This window comes from Cheilinus undulatus, linkage group 6 (genome assembly GCF_018320785.1).
Source record: "Cheilinus undulatus linkage group 6, ASM1832078v1, whole genome shotgun sequence".
In the NCBI taxonomy this organism is placed as follows: domain Eukaryota; kingdom Metazoa; phylum Chordata; class Actinopteri; order Labriformes; family Labridae; genus Cheilinus; species Cheilinus undulatus.
Window position 1 is genome coordinate 49,094,731 of NC_054870.1, and position 20,680 is coordinate 49,115,410.

The 20,680-nt window shown below is 40.8% G+C and overlaps 2 protein-coding genes across 3 annotated transcripts in view; one reads left to right on the plus strand and one right to left on the minus strand.

Annotated features, from left to right (window-relative positions):
• macrod2 (mono-ADP ribosylhydrolase 2) overlaps positions 1-20,680 on the minus strand; it is a 1,185,173-nt gene that overhangs the window by 944,587 nt on the left and 219,906 nt on the right. The gene's annotated exons all lie outside the window — the stretch shown is intronic.
• flrt3 (fibronectin leucine rich transmembrane 3) lies at positions 5,195-19,211 on the plus strand. The gene is made up of 3 exons (XM_041789357.1): positions 5,195-5,409; positions 14,383-15,086; positions 16,052-19,211. Exon 3 carries the CDS (start codon positions 16,094-16,096, stop codon positions 18,044-18,046), a length of 1,953 nt encoding a protein of 650 aa, XP_041645291.1. The 5' UTR covers positions 5,195-5,409; positions 14,383-15,086; positions 16,052-16,093; the 3' UTR covers positions 18,047-19,211.

Genomic DNA, 20,680 nt, shown 5'->3' on the forward strand with positions numbered 1-20,680 from the left:
GAGACAATTTTCACATCTTACAAGGAACCCTGCATGATCAGACAAGTTCATCTTATTGGATAGATATTTGTGTCTCTCAGATACATATTGAATTAATAAACTAACCAGACATCTGCATTTTGAGTAAGTTTGAGTTTATAAATTCACCAGGAGGCCGCCATGTTTTGGTCCGTGCTGGCGCTGGGACGTCACAGTTCCTCTCCTCTTCCGCTCCTCGCCATTCCTATGCAGTAACCGCTATCTCAGACTGGCAGCCAGTGCTAGGGCTGCATCTCAGAAACGCAGGACGTCTCACACACAGAGAATTTTAAAATTTGAGGTCTCTTCTATTTTTTATTCGCACCACAAGCAGTTATCTGTCCATCTAGACAGAAACATGATTAACACAGAGCCATATTTGCCTTGCTGTAGCAAATATGTGCATCCACATCTGCAGAATATGTTTGAAATCTGTTTCTTGATGAACCAGATGACAGCCACAAGCCAAAATGTGTCTGTGTTATAAAGTTCCCCAAACTTCTTGTCCCTTGAGTGCAGTTAAAAACTAAAGGTTACCATGCTTTTGAAAATGTGGCACCTACTCTTTAGAACTCTCTTTCACTTCAGTTGCGCTCATCTGCTTCAGCAGACATGGTCAACCCTGATAATATAAATCTTGATACTGCCTGTTGGTTGATATGCTTGCAAACACTTGATCCACCCGGCAACTGAGGCTCAGCAGGTAGAGTTGGTTGTCTCTCTACTGGAAGGTGGTGGGTTTGATCCCTGGCTTCTGCAGTTAAATGCTGATTTGACCTCAGGTAATAATAAACTTAACCCTAAGATTGCTCTCGCTGCTTGATCAGTGGCGTGTGAATGAGTATGATGCATATGAAGGGGATTAGCTACCACTGATTAAAATTCTGCATTGCAAAATTCAACATCAGAGAATGAATGTGGATTAAATAGGGGTGAATGGATAAGTGTGGCCTGTGGTGTTGTGTAGTCAGACGACTAGAAAAGCAGGAAGCAAGCTCTAATCCATTGGCCAGTTGGGCCTGCAGCCATAGTCAGGCTGCAGCTCCAGTCAACAGTCATTCTCTTTTGGCTAAGGTAACCAAACTCGGTGAAAGGAGGAAAGCATCTCATACAAGCAGCATGGTCTGTTAGTGTTTCAGCCTAAACAATGGAAACAAAATCTATGCAGGCTGTATCAGTTTAAACCAGATCAACTGAAGCAATGGATGCCCACATCCTGCACAGAAATGTGGATGTTAACCTGCAAGGAGGACTGGAAGCTAGCGGTGCTAGCACTGCTAACATTAGCCAGTCAGAAAAGCAATCTGACATTGACCACCAGCTGACTGCTTTTTTTTTTTTTTAAGTGTACTAAAGTTGCACTGTCAGTTCATTTAGACCGGTGTTACTCAACCCTGATCAACCCAAGAGTCAAACTGTTGAAAAATACATTTGCAAGAAATGTATGTAAAAATAAGTTAAAAGAGGCAAAAATGTTCAAAAAGCAGCAAACACTGGGAGAAAAGTGGAAAAAATGGGTGGGAAGTTACCAAAAAATGAGTTCAAAGTGGCAAAAACATTGCAAAAAAATGAGTGAAAGTGACTAAAATGGGCAAAAATCAGAAAAAGGTGAGAAAAATAAGCAAAAAATGGCATTTAATTGCAAAAGACATCTTAAATGAGCGAGAAGTGGAAAAAAGGAAATAAAAGCGGCAAACACTGGGAGAATCGTGGCCAAATAGGGCAGGAAGTGGCAAAAATTGGTGAATGTAGCAAAAATTGGTCCAAACGTTGCAAAAACCTCGAGAAAAATGAGTATTAAAGTGACTAAAATGGGCAAAAACCAGAAAAATGGTGGGAAAATGGGCAAAAACCGTCAAAAAGTGGCTAATGGGAAAATAGTGACATTTCATTGCAAAAGAGCAGCTTAAATGGGTAAAAAGTGGCATAAAAAGTGAAAAAAGAGGCAAAAAATTGCAAAAAGATGGATGAAAGTGTCAAAAATGGGCTAAAAGCAGTATGAATGGAATTAAATTCGCAAAAAAATGCAAATAAGGGCAAAGGAAATATGCAGACAAAAAACAGAGGTCAACAATTAAAGCCTACTGTGTACGTGTGGGAGACAAACTGATTAATGTTACTTGCAACGATAATTTCTGAAGTCCTATTTACCTTTTTAAGGTTTTACAGGTGGAATAATGTTTCAAATTAAGACATAAAAAAAGCCACAGATCATCAATAATGAGCCACATGTGGCCCTAGAGCCACATTATGAGTATCACTGATTTAGACCATTTAAGACAGTCAGACATTAGCCTGCTGGAAACATCCCTAGTTAAAGACTGAAAAATAAAAACACAGAAACATGTGATCTGTCTTAATAATGCATTCATAGAAACATTCATAACCCAGTTTGTTGTGTTAAAGATGTTATTGAGAATAAAACCAAAGCTACGGCTGATAACTGTGATACTAGTGTGCATGTAAACTCAGCCACAGAGGCAGCTACACACAGGATTAAAGATTAGCACAATTCTAAATTCTTCTTATGAATTATTCTGGTTCGCAGTGACAACATCGTTAAATATTCATGATCTGTCAAAGTTTTCTGCCTGGTTTGTGGTTCAAAGTAAAAAGCAATGTTTTAATTGGCATTTTAGATTTGGGGATCAGACTTTTTACACTTGCATGGACAAAAACCTCTGGCTTTGAATATGAAAAAAATCTCTTCCTGTCTCTTTTAGAAAGAAGAAAAACATTCATACTGTCTCTATAAAAAAGAACACCTGCAGCAGAGGGAATCGACAATCACAACATCGGTAATGAAGCTCTTGCAGCCCAAAAAACTCATCATGAAATTTCCCCAACAAATATGCAAATGAATATTCAAATAGAGAAAAAGAACTGCATGGAGCCTAACAAACCTCTACAAGAAGAGGCCAGAATTCACAATTCTACTACGTTTAACCTTGATCTTTCTGGTATTCTTGTATGTTATTAAATGCCATTCTCTTTTGACTTCTTGTGTTTTGGCAGAGCTGATTACTTACAGAACTTCCTCACTTTTACTCTCAGGCCAAACACTATTTCATTTCAGTCAGGGACATTCTCGTCATACATTTTACCATTTTATTTCAAAATGGATCTACAGTTTACACTCTACTGGGTGGAGAAGATTCAGCTCTAAAGATGCTCCCTGGGTTGGTCAAGCAGCATGCTTTGATTTTCTACCATAGCCAGAAACCCCCATATAGAAGGATACATTTATAACCAGGGGTGTAGCTAACCATTTTGGGCCCCCCAAAAAAATATTACACAGGGACCCCCTTAATCTGCTAGCCGAGCAACAAATATCTTGTCATTTTTACAAATATCTACCCATTTTAATGTATTTTGAAAGATAATTTCTCCATTTATGAGCAATATGGTTAAATGACATTTTCTTGCATTATTTGCAGCAATGGACTACGCCATTTATGGGAGGAGAATGGACCCACGTGTAGGCTATTGTATTTTTTAAAAAATTAATAAAACCACACTTTTCATTGCAGGCTTCTCTAGGGCCCCTCCCAACTGTGGGCCCGGGTAATCTGTACCCCCCACCCCCACTGTGCTACGCCCCTGTTTATACCAATCCATACTGACTACAGTAAATTAGTTCAAAAGCAATTAATGCATAACAGCATGAACCTGAATATGAGGGTACACAAAGCTTTGTGCTATAAAGGAGGAGGCTGGGGTGGAGGAGGTTAAGCTTTGTAGTAGCAGCAGTGTGGTGCATCTGCATTTATGCAAGCAGGGATTAGTGAGAAGTAAATCATATATCAACGGACCTCTGTGTTGAGAGAAAGAGCTGTGATTGACTGTGGAAGGTGTGGGGCTGTATTTGGAATCAGCTGGCTGTCAGCATTGGAGAACGATCAGATTTGGACATTTCTTTATTTAAAGAAGTGCAAAGAACCACACTGGAAGCTTTTGTGTGGAAAAGATGCTTTTGTTTTGATTTATGGAGCCCCAGACATGACATTGTAAAAAAACAAAAAAAAAAAAAGAAATTAAATCGTGGCCTCAATATAGCTATAACATGCACACAAAATACTAATTCCTGGCCACAAAATACCAAATTGTGGCCACGAAATAAGTATAAAGTGCACACGAAACGCTGATTCATGGCCACAAAATACTAATTTGTGGCCACAATTTAATTAAATTAATTTTTTTTTTACCATATCATGTCTGGGGCTCCGTATTGATTTACCAACTGGCTCCACTAATAGTGAACAATGATAATAACTGCCTGTCTAGCTTGCATTATGTAGTTTACTCCCCAGGGTGGTGCATGACTACTAAGTCATATGTTTTGTTGCTCTGATTGGCCGGTACTGAACGTGACAGACGAAGGGTTTGTCCAATCACCCTCAGATATCTTTTTGAAAGGTTCTGCCCTTCCCAAACACCATCTATGGGGTGTCGCCCTGATGGAAGGGAAATATATCATGTATAATTGGTGTGTGAAACAGTCTATCAGACCTGTTAGGATAGTGGAGGTTGTACTGTTTTACTGTATGCCATTTTTCTGTTTCCTTTTAAATTTCAACGTATCACTGATGCCAGGCCAAATCCTTGCCCGTGCTATTGGCCAGCCTTTACACCTATCAGGGGTTTTGCAAATTTTAAACCAATATAAAGTGTATAAAAGATGCTGATCATTACCATTGAGTTTTGAAAGGTCTTTTGCAGTCTTTTGATTCTCTCAATGGTACAATTGTTCTGTTTTAACTCTGTAAAGCAGTGTGGCCTGCTTTGTGCATGAATGGAGCTTTACCATTAAACTCTCCTTGCTTAAGAACACAATCAGAGGCCTGTGAAGTCCTCATTGTCAGAAAATGCAGACATTTTACAACTGCACAGTTCCTCCTTTTTTTCCTCTTAATCTTCTCTGCCAGTGAGCAGCCCTTTCCAACACACTCCTCCAAAAAGCACACGACTGACAAGGATGAGAGTGCCTTTCCCCTTTCCTCCACTCCCCCTAGTGTATCCCTGCAACACTGCATCTTTACAATGCATCACCATAACATAGGGGGAGAGAGAGAGAGAGAGAGAGAGAGAGAGAGGCCCCTCCTCCAGATGACATCAGCGCTTCTACTGAATCTAGAGGCAAACACAACTCCACATTAGTATTGAGCTCTACCCGTGCACCTATCTCTCTGCACAGCCTACAGATGTGGACGTGTGAGTGAGTGTGTGCGTGGAGCCTCCAGTAAACACAGCAGAGCTGCAGCAGAAAAACTCCACACAGCTCCAGCTCTGTGTGACTGAGAGGAGCTGCTTTTTTTGGATGTTCATATCCTGGATTGGATTATTGTTTCTCCCTGGATACTTGTTACTTTCTATTTTTGGTTGATTATTGAGGTAAGTGTGCTTTTTGCTGCCTGTTGGGAATTCATCTTTTTTTGGATCTTCTTCTTGCAAAAGGAATTCAAAGTCGAGCGGAACCCTCCGGAGTTGCTTGTATCTAATTAGTTACCCTCTTTTTTTCCCCCATCTTTATTTTTTTATCACTCGACCCAGGCGAGAAATGTGGATTTCTTTGAGGTGGTGGTCTCACTGGCGCTATAAACGAACTAAATAAATACAATCCAGGCAGTAGTTGTCCCCAAAATTGATGCATTCTGTTTTTACGCACATTTAGGCACATTTTACGCACAGAGAGAGAGCGAGTCAGCCTGCACAGCTTGGCAGGTTCACACTGAAACAGATAATTCATGGTCCCCGTCATTCATGCCTGCAACTTGCTGCTTCGATCCTCCTCTGCGTGCCTCTTTATCCTGCTACAGAACCCTCAAACATCACATCTGCGTTTTCGCCGCTTTTCTCCGCAGACGTGACATCCTAATTGCGACACGTTGAATTCGCTCACATTCAACACCTCGGTGAAAACGTGAAAGAACAACACTTAAGAGAGCAGCAGAGACGTGCGAAATGTGCCCCCTTTTTCCCCCTTATTCCAGCCCTGAGCAGTGGGAAAATAATCAGCAGTGAACACACAAACTTGATAGGATTAAAGAGGACTGTGTGATTTAGTCTCGGTGTCGCAGCCGGAGGAGACACCCTGGTGTGCGGCTGAAATTGCGGTGCACATCCCGCGGAGTTTGGACATGAAGGGGCAGCTGGAGAAACTCCGCTAAATGCGTCTCCAGCGTCACTGTCTGGAACCACTCGCCACCAGCACCTATGCATATGCTGCTCCGTCGAAATTTACTGTGCGCAAGTGCAAGCCAGCGTGCGCTTCAGCCTCAAAATTATACCGAATTACGCACGAAAAAATGCACAAAATAAAACCGATTTGGAGCTTTTTACGCGCCACTTCGTGCGTAAAAGCACCATAACGTGACATGAACAGTACCTCGGTGTGAATATGTGGTATTTCGGTGCTGCTGCAGGTCTGTTTTATTAATAAGCAACCAGAAAGAGAAGCCCCTCTGCTCTCATGGCTGACTGACAGCACATTCTGCACCCTGATGTCCATGAGATGCTAATGAATCAAACCGAGGCTGCTATGTGCCTGTAAACAAACTAGGGCTGGGCAATATGGGCGGAAAATCCAACCATGATATTTCTAGTGTTATATTAAATCATGATATACATCTCAAGTCTGTTTTCTGCAGGAAAGTCACAGAATAAAGTCCTGTCCATATGGGCTACATGTCCCATATACAACAGCCAATCACCATAAATGAAAATGACTTTAAAATCTTTTTTAGAAAATTAAAAAAATAAAATTTTAAAGGATTAAAGTAAATTAAATGATAAGATTTCAACTAAACATTTCAAACGGTGGTAAAAAGGCGTGTTGCCATAGGTGATTCTTTATGTAAACAATCTTTTTGTCCAAGCATCAGGCCTTGCATCCACAAAATTAGCATCAACATAAACTATACTGAGCCTATATCCTGAGACTAAATCCACATACAGCATCTTCCCAGCTCTGATACAAACCCAATATTTATCTCCTCACATCAACACAACAAAAGCTGGCGTCTTTAATTCCCATACTCCCTATTTAGGCTGAGTGTTATTAGAAACACCAGGACGTGTTCAGTGTTAATCCAATTTAACATAGCCTTTTATCTTCATGAGGCGATAAGCACATCCAGGCTTTGAACAATGATTGAAATCACTAACAGTGGATGCAAACTTGACTTCAGTGCGATGGCAGCTCTTTGTTATGCAACGTGCAAGAGAGACAAAAGAATAAATAGCCTATTAAACATGGTAGACATGAGGACAGACCCAGTTGTCTTCACTGATGACAGCTCGGGGCTAAAATCCCCAGTCTATTGCTTTCAGAGGGAATTCACACTGCAGATTAACAACTAACCAGGTCACTACAGACGGAGAGTCTGCTCGCAGAGGAGTGAAAGCTGGAAATGTAACCGTGTTAGGAGGGAAAAGTCGAAATACGACTTTCAAGGCAGACTTAAGATTCAGTACTGTACTCAGAGGAGGCCTAATTCAGCTCTTTCATTATTTATTTAGCCTCTAAGCAGCCTTTTTTTTGCAATCTCCTGTAAGTTTGAGAGACAAATAAGCAGCGCAAATGGCTGCAAAGCATAAATATTGCAGGGAAAAACTTCACATGAACCTGAGGGAAGGTTAACACATCCCTGAATCTCATCTCCTGCTCCTGTGTACAGCTGAACATGAGTCGTCAGTGTTTGGGTGTTTGCTTGTCACACACACGTTTCATCTTGCAGTGCCTACCACCCCCATGTGGGGAAAAACCACTGCAGCTGCTACAGATCTCTCCTTTCAGGCTGTTACAAAAGAGAGACCCCCGTCTGTCCCATGCAGGCCCTCTCTCTCTCTCTCTCTCTCTCTCTCTCTCGCCGCTCTTAATGGGCCGGCAAACGGATCATCTGTTCAGGCCGGCTAAAGACAGCGCCAGGAGGCTGTAGAGCAAATCTGGGAAGATTTTTGCTTATGTTCTCCTCGGCTGAAACGTGTGTTAGTGTCTGTGAGTTCAGATGTGACCATGAATGTTCCTTTGTGTCCCTGCAGCACAGCGGGCCGCTGACACACAACTTACAATTATGTAAATCGACAGCAGACGTGAGGTAAAACGGAGGTCAGAAATGGACAGAAACTTGCCTCAATTAGGAGGAACAGAAAAGCAAAATGGCACAAGGCTTTGGCCTCAATTCGGATGAATTTCCTTCTATAGCAGAACAAGACAAGGCAGTAGGGTTGCAATGGCACTAGAATTTAAAAATCAGACATAATCAATATCTATTTCAACTCCACAGCAACACAAATACAAGCCCTAGGCACTCAATCTTGGGTTATTTCTCATTTTAAATGATAAAAACTTGCACATAAACTCCTAATAGTTGTCTAATTGCATGAATTAAGAAGCATTGCAAATATCAGTGCAATTAGTTGTGATTTTAGATGGATTCATGCCTCTCATATGCAGCTCTCTCATGCAGTAGGTGCAATTTTCGTCAAGCTTTGATACTTTCTATTTCAATGAGCATCACAATAATCATGACGGTAACATTTTGACAGTGAAAGGCAGCACCAGGAGGCCTAAAAGGGAAACTACCACATTTTTGCTCATGATTTCCTGGCTGAAAGTGCATAGACATTCAGATTTAATCATGCATGTTCTTGCTGCACAGCAGGCTGCAGACAGTCAGCTTGTAAATATGTAGATAAGAGGAAACATGGAGGTCAAAAATGGACAAAAACTCACCTACCAATTCAGACAACTTTCCTTATATTGCAGAAAGAGAGGGGGCACTAGGGCTGCCATGACACTCGGATTTTAAACAGTGAAAATAAAACAATCAAATAGATTCCTGGGCACTACATATTGAGTTATACTCATTCCAGCGACCAAAACCTGCACATAAACTCCTAATAGTTATCTAATTGCATAAATAAAGAAGCACTGCCAATGCATTTGTGCAAATACAACTGCTTAGTTGCAATTTTTTGATGGATTTATGCCTTCCCTTTGCACCTATCTCATGCAATAGGTGCAGCTCTGTAAAGATTTGGTACTACTACACCCTACTAAGGGATGGCATCAAAGTAGATGGCAAAAGACAGCACCAGGAGGCCTATAAGTGAAACTACCACAGACATTTGCTTACGATTTCCTTGGTCCAAACATGTTTAGTAAATTCAGATTTAACCATAAATGTCCCTTTGTTTTTCTGCAGCACAGCAGGCTGCCGACACTCAGCTTACAGATATGTAAATCAGTGGCAGACAAGAGGTAACATGAAGGTCAGAAATGGACCAAACAAAACGTCAGCTCAGGAAATTAAATGACATTTTGGTCTAATTTCAGAGGAGCTAAAGCTGACCTTCGCTATAATAAGCTCATTTAGTTGTACATCCGCAAACAATTAATACTTCCCAGTCTTATTCGCTCAAAAATGTTGCAAATATGAAACATTTTCACAAATGATTGCAGCCCACAATAATGATATTGTGTGCAATCAGTCATAACTCAAAACTATATTATGAATTAGGTGGAATAATCAACGGCAGATACAAACAACATTGATTTCCCAATGGAGAGCTCGACTGTGGTTCAAAATTAATTTCAGGGCTCATGAATAATTGAACAGTCAGCCATTACTATTCCTCCTGCTCTTTTCCTCCTAAATGCAGCCTATGTAATATTACTCTGTGTTTTACAGAACTAAAAGTCATTCTAATCTGCAATACTTCTGACAGCCATGAAATTGTTTCTATTTGAGTTTCTGCACATCCTTTCTTGTGCAGAGTATGACTCCAGGGCACACAGTCCCAGGCTCTAATGTGCATTTATGCGTGTTGAGCTCACAATGGCTATCAGTGTCCAGCTTTGTGCGAGCCTCCCACGCTCTCCACTGAAAGGTAACTAGCTGTACACACGCACACACAATTTTGACCAGGATGCTCAATTTAACTTTGCCAGTTCGGATTAAATGAAGCAGAAGCCACTCTTGACTGCTGGAGAAATCCCCCTGTCGGCCTGCAGAGCTTATTAGAACGATGGAGAGAGACATCCATCACTAAAAATGTTCAGCTCAGCCTCCTAAAAACAAAAGGGAACATAGCAGGGAGGGTGCATGCGTTTGCAAAGGTACACTTTATGAGCAAAAGCACTTGCAAACTTGCAGAAAGGACTTTGTAAATGATGGGAAAGTTTGTATATTGCCCGAGCAAAATAAAAACCCCCCTCTTGAGGCTGTAAGGTCCACATGCTCGCCTTGTAGGGAACAATAGAAAGGGGCCACTCTCCTGAAATACGATGAGCGTGGAAAAGAAAGAGGGAAAAAGCAACTAGGCCTGACTTTGCTCCTTGTAAGCATGATATAAATGCTTCAAAGTGGGTGTTTGATTAATCAGGCACAGCATAAGGCCACACTGAAGCCTCTGATGTATTACACTACACTTTAACACCATGTTTTTCTCTTCACCTATTTAAACCAGCACTTTTCAACTAGGTCTAGCCTCAGGACATACCACCACCTCCCAACCCAGCCTGAATTCCTCAAATTTTTAGCCATTCACACTTAAGTATGAACAAATGTACAGTTTGGACCTTAGATGGAAAAAAACAACTTTACAAAAGCGCTAATAAGAAGCATGGCTAGTCAGACTGGGCAATATTTTTTTGAATATTCAACTCATTAGCACACGGAAAACACAAGATCTGATTTCACTGTTGTCCTAATTTAAAATTCTACCATATTTTTCAACTATATTACATAGAATGACTGCCTAATGGTGGCTGTAGTGCATCTAAAAGCTGCTAACCACCATAGAATAAAAGAAGGCAGTAATGAGACAACTAAGGTGTTAAGAAACTAACTGTCCTTCTCCAAACTTAAAAAATGATCTATTTACCTTTGTTTTTTCAACTTAAATTGACTGCTTTTAAAGGAAAAGAATGCAAAACAGTGCTGAATTTGCAGTGCATCTTAAGCTGTTTGCTAACTGCATTAAAAATACAAAAGAAGAAGAAAGCTGTAACGTCCAGTGATGCAAACAAGGTGAAAAAAACATGCATCCATAATTCAATAAATGGACTCTTAAAATAAGTATAGTCAATTGTAATAGATTGTTTAACCCACAGGTGTCAAACTCAAGGCCCGGGGGCCAAATCTGGTCATAGGTAATAAAATCTGAAAAAGTAAGGAGTAAAAATATTTAGATAAGAAGTCAGGAATGTGGGGAAAAAAATTAATTTGTGTTTTAATTTCACATTTTCAATTTAGCATCTCACAATTAGGACTCAAACTTGGGATCTTGATTTTTAATTTCATACTTTGAGCATTTAAACTCATAATTTTGACTTCTCATATAATATTTTGAGCTTTAAGATTCAAAATTCTAATTTTTAGGTGATATTTTGACCTTTTTAACCAGTTATTTTGTATTTTACCTCATATTTTCAACTCCAAACTTTGACTACATGATTCCATAGTTTGACCTTTTAGACTCACAATTTAAAATTTTAAACATTTTGACTACTAATTTCATGATTACAAATTTTATTTCATATTTGTCCCTTTTAAACTCATGATTTTGACTTTCTTTCTAATATATTTGCCTGAAAAAAAACATTATTTTTCAATTTCAATTTCATGTTTTGACCTTTTTGAACTTATAAAGTTACTTTTCTCAGATTGTGAGCCTTTAAACTTATCTTTTTCACTTTTAAATGTAAAATGGTTTATTATCAGTGCAATTTTTTTTTTTTTTTTCATATTTTATTACCGGTGAAACAAGGCTGACAGTTCATGGTTAAAAAGGTGACCCTGTTAGGCACTCAGGTTAGTCCTGAATCCAGAATCTGGCCCTTGCTGTGATTGAGTTTGAAACCCCTGGTTTAACCTAAAAAAGCAGGAAGCTTTGCCAAATCTCTTAGCCTGTAAATGACAATTTCTATTCTATGTTAGCATTAAGCTAACAAACTCAAATGTACATCTTACTCCATCTCTTGTAGTTTGACTATTCTTCAAATAAAGTGACTTTGGAAGACGATGCTTCCTTCAAATGCACCTCTTTGATAAGGAAAGCATGCTCACATACTATTTTACCACATTACCCCATGAAAACATGTCCATTTTCACATTTTTCTTAAGATTAGCTTTGGTATCCCAAGAAAAGGAGATAAATTAGTTGAACTCTTAAGGAAAAATAACCTAAATTGACATACTGCAAGAAAAAAAAAGCTCAAGGCTTCTATCTCTTTCTTAAAAATGAGTTGAATCATACTCAGTCTAGTCATTGCATTTTAAGGTGTTGATGGTGGTGGTGCACTAATCTAATTAAGCTCAGGAATGTGTCTGATACTGAACTTTCACCCCCCTTACATTGTCATTTCTTATCTTAAACTAGCCTTTCTCCTGGCTTGTGATTTAGCCTGATGACCTTTAACAAGCCACCACTTTGGGTCACCTATGGTGATTCAAAAAGAATGCATATGAAAGACAGGAGTGATCAAGACACCAACACAATGGCTGAGGGTGGAGGCCATGTGCCCTTCTAAATCCAGTTCACTGCTCCTGGTGTTTTACAAGAGTCCTTGGAGTTTAAAAAAAGCTTATGTTAGGCTAGCCAAGCTAGTTTTGAGCCCACCAATGAGAGCTAAAGGCGATCAAACCAGTGCTGAGTGATTTACTTGTGTAGTTTAAAGCTCTCCTGACAAATGAGGCCTATTTGAATTTCCTATGGAGATGAGGGCTGGCTGCTGCATCCATCCCTGTCAGCTCCTCTCTGACCTCTTCCCCCCACCCATCTCTCTTCACACTTCTCTGAAAGCTGTTTCTGTTTGCAAAAATAGAATTTCCTTAGCCAAAGAAAATGTTACGTTTCCTCTTTGAGCACAATAGCTTCTTGTCCTTATATGGAGCCGATGACGCTGCCTGCTGGCAACCATAGTTTGCTGTAAAACATGTAAAGGTAAATTAGGAACAAGAGGCCCCGGCCATTTAACAGTTGTAGCTCCATGACAAGGAGAAGATTAGAGAACTGAGAGGTTTGTAACTTGATTACGACTCCTGAGATGCTGTCTAATAATAACACCCCCCCCGTCCTTCTGTTCCATCTAAACACGGCCCCTCGGTCCAGTATTGCATTAGTAGTAGATTAGAGTCCGGGGAAAAAGCACCAGATGTGACCTCTGCTAACTTCTGGAATAAAGGAGTCTGACGAGGGAGGAAAAGAGATGAAATTCAGTAATGGAGTTTTAGAAAATGGCGGGATGATAGAGGGATGTGTGCTGTCTTTTAATGCAGCACTTAGTCAAGCTATTTCAATTTTAAATAGCCCCTTTCACCTCATTTTCTAAAGTTCTCCACTGTCTGAATTTTGTTAAGTATGTAGTCTTCATTTGATTCGAGTCCCTCAGTTCAGAGCATTACATAAAAGAAAAGTAATAGTCTCCGCGTTTGTGTCTTATCAGTGGAGCCGAGAGACCTATCAGCACTTGGAATAATAGGTTTTTGGGGTTGTGGGACAGGATGATTGTCTGCATAAATATCTTCATGGATGATATGGGGAAATATTTCTGCTTAGTCTGCTTTTCTTTTAGCACTGTAGCTATGTTATCTGCTGATATGACAGAAGTGGACAGTGGAAAAGTGAACGGGTCTTGTTTTTTAATTTAAATCAGTGGTTTCACATCTAGACCATTTAAATGTCCAATTGTTCTTACAATATTTGACTGATTTAATCCTTGCATTTACATCTATCAGTGAAATAAATGTTCTTTTACTTTTTGGTACTTTAAGTTTAGTAAAGTTTATTAGGATTCAGATTAGCTGCTTTGCTGCACCTATTCTTCAACAGTCTTGAAATCTTGCACAATTTGGTGCTAATGTGTGATTGCAATTATGCTGGACAATCCTGCAAATTGCAACAATATAGAAAATAATGGTATAATAAGTTAACTTGCTTGGTTATCAAGGGAAATGCAGAGTTGTGCAGAGTTTCTACCTTTTTCCGGCAATAAAGGCACTTCTATAAAGTGCAATAGTGGCCATATTGTAAACTTAACATCCTTTCTGCAGGCATTTTTGTAAACTTTTTAAGTACTACATCATCATCATCAGTTGTGAAATTGCACAGCTTGACACTGCAATTGCAATTAGATTAATTGCGCAGCACTAATTACCACTTCTGACACTATCAATCAACTAAATAATGGAGATTGCATCATTTTAAAACATGCAATATCAAAAAGTATCCAAGCACTGCTGTAGCATTAACTTGCTAATCACTTTAATCCCCCTTTTGAAGGTTATTCCCTTGTTGCCTGATCATTGCAACATATGAGCAAATGTGCTAAATGTGTCTCTATCTCCGCTGATTTTTCAGACGACCTTCCCTGGACACAACATGAGTCACGGTGCAGATGCATGAGCGAGAAAGGACCCAAAAGGACAACCACCTCTCCTTGTTTTGCTCTTTAGAGGAAAGGAGACCTTTGGTTATCCGCTTCTGGACAAAAAGGGACCCGATCCTTGGATTAATGTGTTTACAGGCTTGACAAGGAAGCAGAGGATTCTGGGTTACCTGAAGACCTGGAGTACACTAAGTGAACAGGCCCTGGATTGAGCCTGTGGCACTGGGGATTGGCATGGCTCAGACCAGCTTTGTGTCAACTCATCATGCCTGTCGGGCTTGATTGTAGAAAGGAGCCTTTGCTACAGCTCAGCCCGTCCTGTGCACGGATCACTATACAACACAACAGAAATCTAATTTGCAGTTATGGCTGTTGAGCTCGACAGTTCCTGCAGCCATTAGGATTTTTAATATCACCTGAGAGCGCTCGCTTTGTCAGGGAGAGGGGGATGCTTTTTCTACAGGCTTATCTGCCATGGTAAAGGCATTGAAAGCATGAGCCTCTGACAACACAGAGGAGGTCATCGTCCAAACAAGGATCAGCTCAGCAAACACTGACCTGGTCAGGATATCACCAGAAACCCCTCGGACAAACTTTTCCTTTCAGAGAGGATAAGAGTGAAAGCTTGATTGGATTTTTGGTGGCTGGAAAGGATTTACCGCATCGCTTAAATCAGGTATGACAAATACAGATGGCTTTGCCTCTTTCCACTTCACTGACCAGACCACAGTTTCTAATGAGACAAGCAGAGGAAGGGAGGTCATGGCAGGAATGCATAATTTAAGCAATAAATCAGAATTAGCCTAATTAAAAGGTAACGACAAATTGATGGTGAAAAAAGAGAAAGCCAACCAGTTGCCACCTTATGATCTGGAAATCTGCCTCACTTTTTATGAGCAGTAAAATATGAAGTCACTTTTATCCAATTAAAGATGTTAATTGTCCAAATTTCGTCCCATTACAATTACAGCAGGGATCATAAACATGGCAGCTTGCAGGCCAAATGAAGCCCACAAATTTCCTGTTATGTTAAGGCTTTAATCGAATCTCTTTTGAGCGTGAAAAGACACTTCTCTCCTTGTAAGAGACTTGTTAAACCCCAGAACATGAATGGAGAAAGGCATGGATGATCTAACAGCACGTAAGACTATGTCGGTTTCACAACAGTTCATCAACAAAGCCTGACTTTGTTCCCTCTCGGGGTTCGTAGCCATGAAAGGCAGCCTTGAGATACAGAAACGTGTAAAACAACTCAGGAATGCTATTACATTTCACTATTCTTGCCCAAAAAGCTGAGGCACAGAGGTTTAATTCAATAAGCTCGCAAGTCAGAACACTTGTAATAAAATATAAGAAAAAAGAGAGCTTCTGTTGCTCACTGTGCTCTATACGTGTTGATCTTGTGAAATCTGTAGCAGCTCTAGAGTCACAAAAACAGTATTTCACTTTATTCCTGCAGAATAGCAATCCTAATGATCAGTTCATTTCAGTTTAATAAGAGGAATTGAAACTGATTCTTTCAGCAGTTGTTTAATCTAGAAAGTGCTGCCGGCAGCATTTCAAAAACTCAGCAATGATGAGGAATTTGGCTCCCCTTTAAAGGCCCTGTGCATTAAACGTACCCTTGTGTCTCTTCCCCAGGGGCTCTTGAGTGATTAGACTGCCAGGCAACGCAGCTTCAAGATGGTGCGTCAGTGCGAGGCCTTTATCCTCTTCCTCATCAGGATCGGGCTGCTGTTGGGTCTCGCTAACCCCCTGGTGACCTCTGCCTCGTGTCCCTCAGCCTGCCGCTGCGACGGGACCTTCATCTACTGTAATGACCGTGGCCTGACTTCCATCCCTACTGGTCTACCCCTCGACGCTACGGTGCTTTTTCTGCAAAACAATCGCATCAAGAGCTCGGGCATCCCGACAGAGCTCCGCAGGCTGGTGAATGTGGAGAAGATTTACCTTTACTGCAACAACCTGGACGAGTTCCCCACTAATCTACCACTTGGCCTCAAAGAGCTACATCTTCAGGAGAACAACATCCGGATGATTACCCATTCTTCCTTAGCCCAAATCCCCTACATCGAAGAGCTGCACCTGGATGATAACTCTGTATCAGCCGTCAGCATCGAGGAGGGCGCCTTCAGGGACAGTAACCACCTCAGACTGCTTTTTCTCTCAAGAAACCACCTCAGCACCATCCCTTCAGGCCTCCCCATGAGCATTGAGGAGCTGCGCTTTGATGACAACCGCATCTCCTCCATCTCAGAGCAGTCGCTGCAAGATCTCATCAACCTGAAGAGACTAATCCTTGATGGAAACCTGCTCAACAACCGTGGGATTGGGGAGATGGCTTTCATCAACTTGATCAACCTGACTGAGCTCTCTCTGGTGAGAAACTCCTTAACATCGCCGCCGGCCAACTTGCCAGGCACCAGTTTGGAGAAGCTGCAGCTACAAGATAATCACATTAATCGGGTCCCCCCTGGGGCGTTTGCCTTCCTGAGGCAGCTGTATCGCCTGGACCTGTCTGGCAACAACCTGAGCAGCCTCCCTATGGGTGTGTTTGAGGATCTGGACAATCTAACACAGCTCCTGCTGAGAAACAACCCCTGGCAATGCACGTGCAAGATGAAATGGGTACGTGACTGGCTGCGATCGCTGCCCTCTAAAGTGAATGTGCGGGGCTTCATGTGCCAGGGTCCTGATAAGGTCAAAGGCATGGCGATTAAAGACCTCACTACGGACATGTTTGAGTGCTCAGAGTCGGAGTTAATCGCCACGTACGAGACGAGCACAGTCTCCAACACTTTCCGCCCCTCGCAGCCGCAATGGCCCTCCTATGTGACTAAAAGACCTGTTGTAAAAGGGCCCGACTTTGGCAGGAATTACCACAGCACTACTACGACTTCAGGCAGAAAGATCATCACCATCAGTGTGAAGTCGAGCAGCGCTGATACAATACACATATCATGGAGGGTGTCACAGCCAATGACTGCCCTGCGGCTCAGCTGGCTTAAGCTGGGTCACAGCCCGGCCTTCGGCTCCATCACTGAAACCATCGTGCAGGGCGAGAGGACGGAGTACCTGCTCACTGCGCTGGAGCCAGAGTCTTCCTATAGGATATGCATGGTTCCAATGGAGACCAGCAACATTTATCTATCAGACGAGACCCCGGTTTGCATAGAGACAGAGACTGGTTCTCACAAATCATACAACCCGACTACAACTTTAAACAGAGAGCAGGAGAAAGAGCCTTACAAAAATCCCAGTCTGCCTTTGGCTGCTATTATCGGAGGGGCCGTGGCTCTTTTGGCAATAATCATGTTAGCTCTGGTGTGTTGGTACGTCCACAGGAATGGTTCGCTTTTTTCCAGGAACTGCACCTACAACAAAGGCCGCCGGAGAAAGGATGACTATGCTGAAGCGGGCACTAAGAAGGACAACTCCATCCTTGAAATACGAGAGACTTCTTTTCAAATGATTCCTATAAATCACCTGCCTGTGACCAAGGAGGAGTTTGTCATACACACAATTTTCCCACCGAATGGCCTGAGTTTATACAAAAGCCCACACAGCGAGAACAATATTAACAACAGGAGCTACAGAGACAGTGGAATACCAGATTCAGACCATTCCCATTCATGATATTGCGCATGGCCATTCATAGAAAGTGTGCGACTTGAACCGAGTGGCAAGACTTTTCCAAAACACTGGATCTATAAGACTAAGGAAGCAATGTTCTGTACATTTGCCATATAATTTATATTTAAGGACATTTTATGAAGACGGAGAACGTTCCAGCGTTGCAGGCCATCACTGAACCATCAGTGGGTATTGTGACTATAACTGCAATTCTATATTTTAGGGATTTGTAGTAATTTGTACTGTATTTCCTTTGCTTAAGGTTATCGACCAACTAAAAGAAACTCTGTGTTACACTGAGATATGATGACTTGTCAACTGTGAAAGTGGGTTTTCATTGCTGTGTTGAACAATCAGACCTTAGAAAACCTTGTAGTATAAGCACAGGTCATTCTTTTAACTTTGTGGCTGTCTGAAAAACAAAAAGGCAAAAAAATTACAAGGCACAGCTGATCAATTAACTCTCAAAGCAGGCATGTTGCCCTCTAAAACATCGAGCAGTCAGTAGCTGCTTCCACGTACATCGGACCAAGAGTATTTCTCTCACCAGGGATTGTTGCGAGCAACTAAAGATGAGGTGCCATGCTTTATTTCTCTGCTTTGTTCAGTGTGTGATTTTCTTTTTCTTTCTGTTTGCAAAAAGAAGAAACACAGCAACGCGGCCCGAGCAGGGTTCCTGTGTTTCTGTTAGGATTGTAGGCCACAGCACAGGGCAGATAAAGCACACCGACCTTAAGGAGCTCCTCAGAACAAGTAGACTGGACAGGCTGACACAGAGGACCCCCCACTATCTCTATTTGTACAAGCCAACAATGGCCGAGCGACAATGGCGGCATTCTTTAGTACCATGTACCATACGTCATCTAGTCACCAGGCCAAAAAGACTAAACATGTTGGCTCTCATTAGACTTACCACAGTGGCAGCGACTCCTTGTTATAAGTATTATTTTGTATTATTTTCCAAGTGAACACACTTTTATGTTTCCACGATTTGAAGTTCTTAACAATTGAAAACCAAAGTGCATTGTATGCCCTTTGGCCAGTCTTGTATGTGCCTTGATCCAATGCTTATTGTATTTAGCTTTTTAAGAAACCAGTGACTTTTTTTCATACACACTTGAATATGAAAATATTGGTCATATTACAGAATAAAAGTGGAGAAAAATCACTTTGCTCTCTCTTACATTGAGTCTGAAGAACACCACAAAATTATACACACAGGGTTTATTCTTATCATATCCTTTAGCCTGCAATGCCCCAAATGCCAGGGGTGGAGAATAACTATTACCCATATTACTGTAACTGAGTAGTTTTATAATCAGTACTTTTACTTAAGTCTGCTTTGGGGAAAGGTATTGTATGTCACTATATTTTCAAAAACATCCAATAATGAGTAAAGAAATAAACACTACAAGTCAGAACAAAGAGGTCCAGGCTTTCTGTCAATAACGTGAAACTGGAAAGTAGTTTGGCTTTGACGACATGTGACGATTAGTCACACATAGAGAGAGAATGACTCCACATTCCCTCCAAAATAGCCATACATTTACTTTATTATAAAGATTTGACTTAAACTCAGCATACTAGCTGAGATTAATATCATCTTGTTGTTACTGCACATAGAGAAAAAAAATCATATTTTACTGAAAAATACTCCATAAGTATGCTAAGTAGCTATTCAGTGCTTTGAATACATTTCAGATGTGTCATTCTTTACTCAGAGGTTTTTTGGGGTACTTCTACTTGTTTGAGTACATAAATCGCTAAATTTACTTTTACCTCAGTTAGTTTTAACCAGAGTAACTGTACTTTTACTTGAGTACTTTTCCACATCTTTTGGCCACACAGTAGGATATAGTGAGGAAATGATTTAACATCGCATCCAAAAACAGCAGATCTATTTTACTTTATTACTGAGGCTAAACCAGGCATACCTCTATTACCCCATTTTTACACATTTATGCCCCTTTTTAGTCCGATTTTACCGCCTTCTCTACAGATTTTTGCCACTTGAAGAATAATCTTTACCCCTTTAAAACCTTATCGGCCACTTTTTCTGCCTAACTGCATTTCACAATTAGTTACACCAATTTTTGACAATTAAACCCATTTTTAACACTTAAACCCCATTTTGCCTTCTTTATCCCATTTTCCCCACTTTTTAATCATACTTCACACAGTATATACCCATTTTTGCAACTCAAAAGCAATTTTGATACCTTTTAAACCCTATCCATAACTTTTTATGCAATTTTTGGCACTTTTTGCCCCGTTTCATCATTTTTTCTGTCTGTTTTTGCCCGCTCTAACTACATTTTACTTTCATTGTTGTCACTTTTACCCATTTTTGCCACTTTCTGCCTATTTTCTGCCTCATTTAACCAATTTTCCTGACTTTTTATTCACATTTCACCACCATATCAACCCATTTTTGCCACTTAAAAATGATTTTAATACCCTTTAAAACCATATCCACAGCTTTATAAGCCCACTTTTGCCTCTTAAAACCCATTTTTGTCACCATTAACCCCATATCACCCCTTTTTATGCCCATTTCGGCCCGTTCTGACTGCATTTCACTGTATGTTACACTAATTTTTGCCACTGTTACCCACTTTTGCCACTTTAACCCCATTT

Bases quoted from the DNA above. Each gene is read 5' to 3' on its own strand.
- flrt3 (XM_041789357.1), top strand. From the start codon at position 16,094: ATGGTGCGTCAGTGCGAGGCCTTTATCCTCTTCCTCATCAGGATCGGG.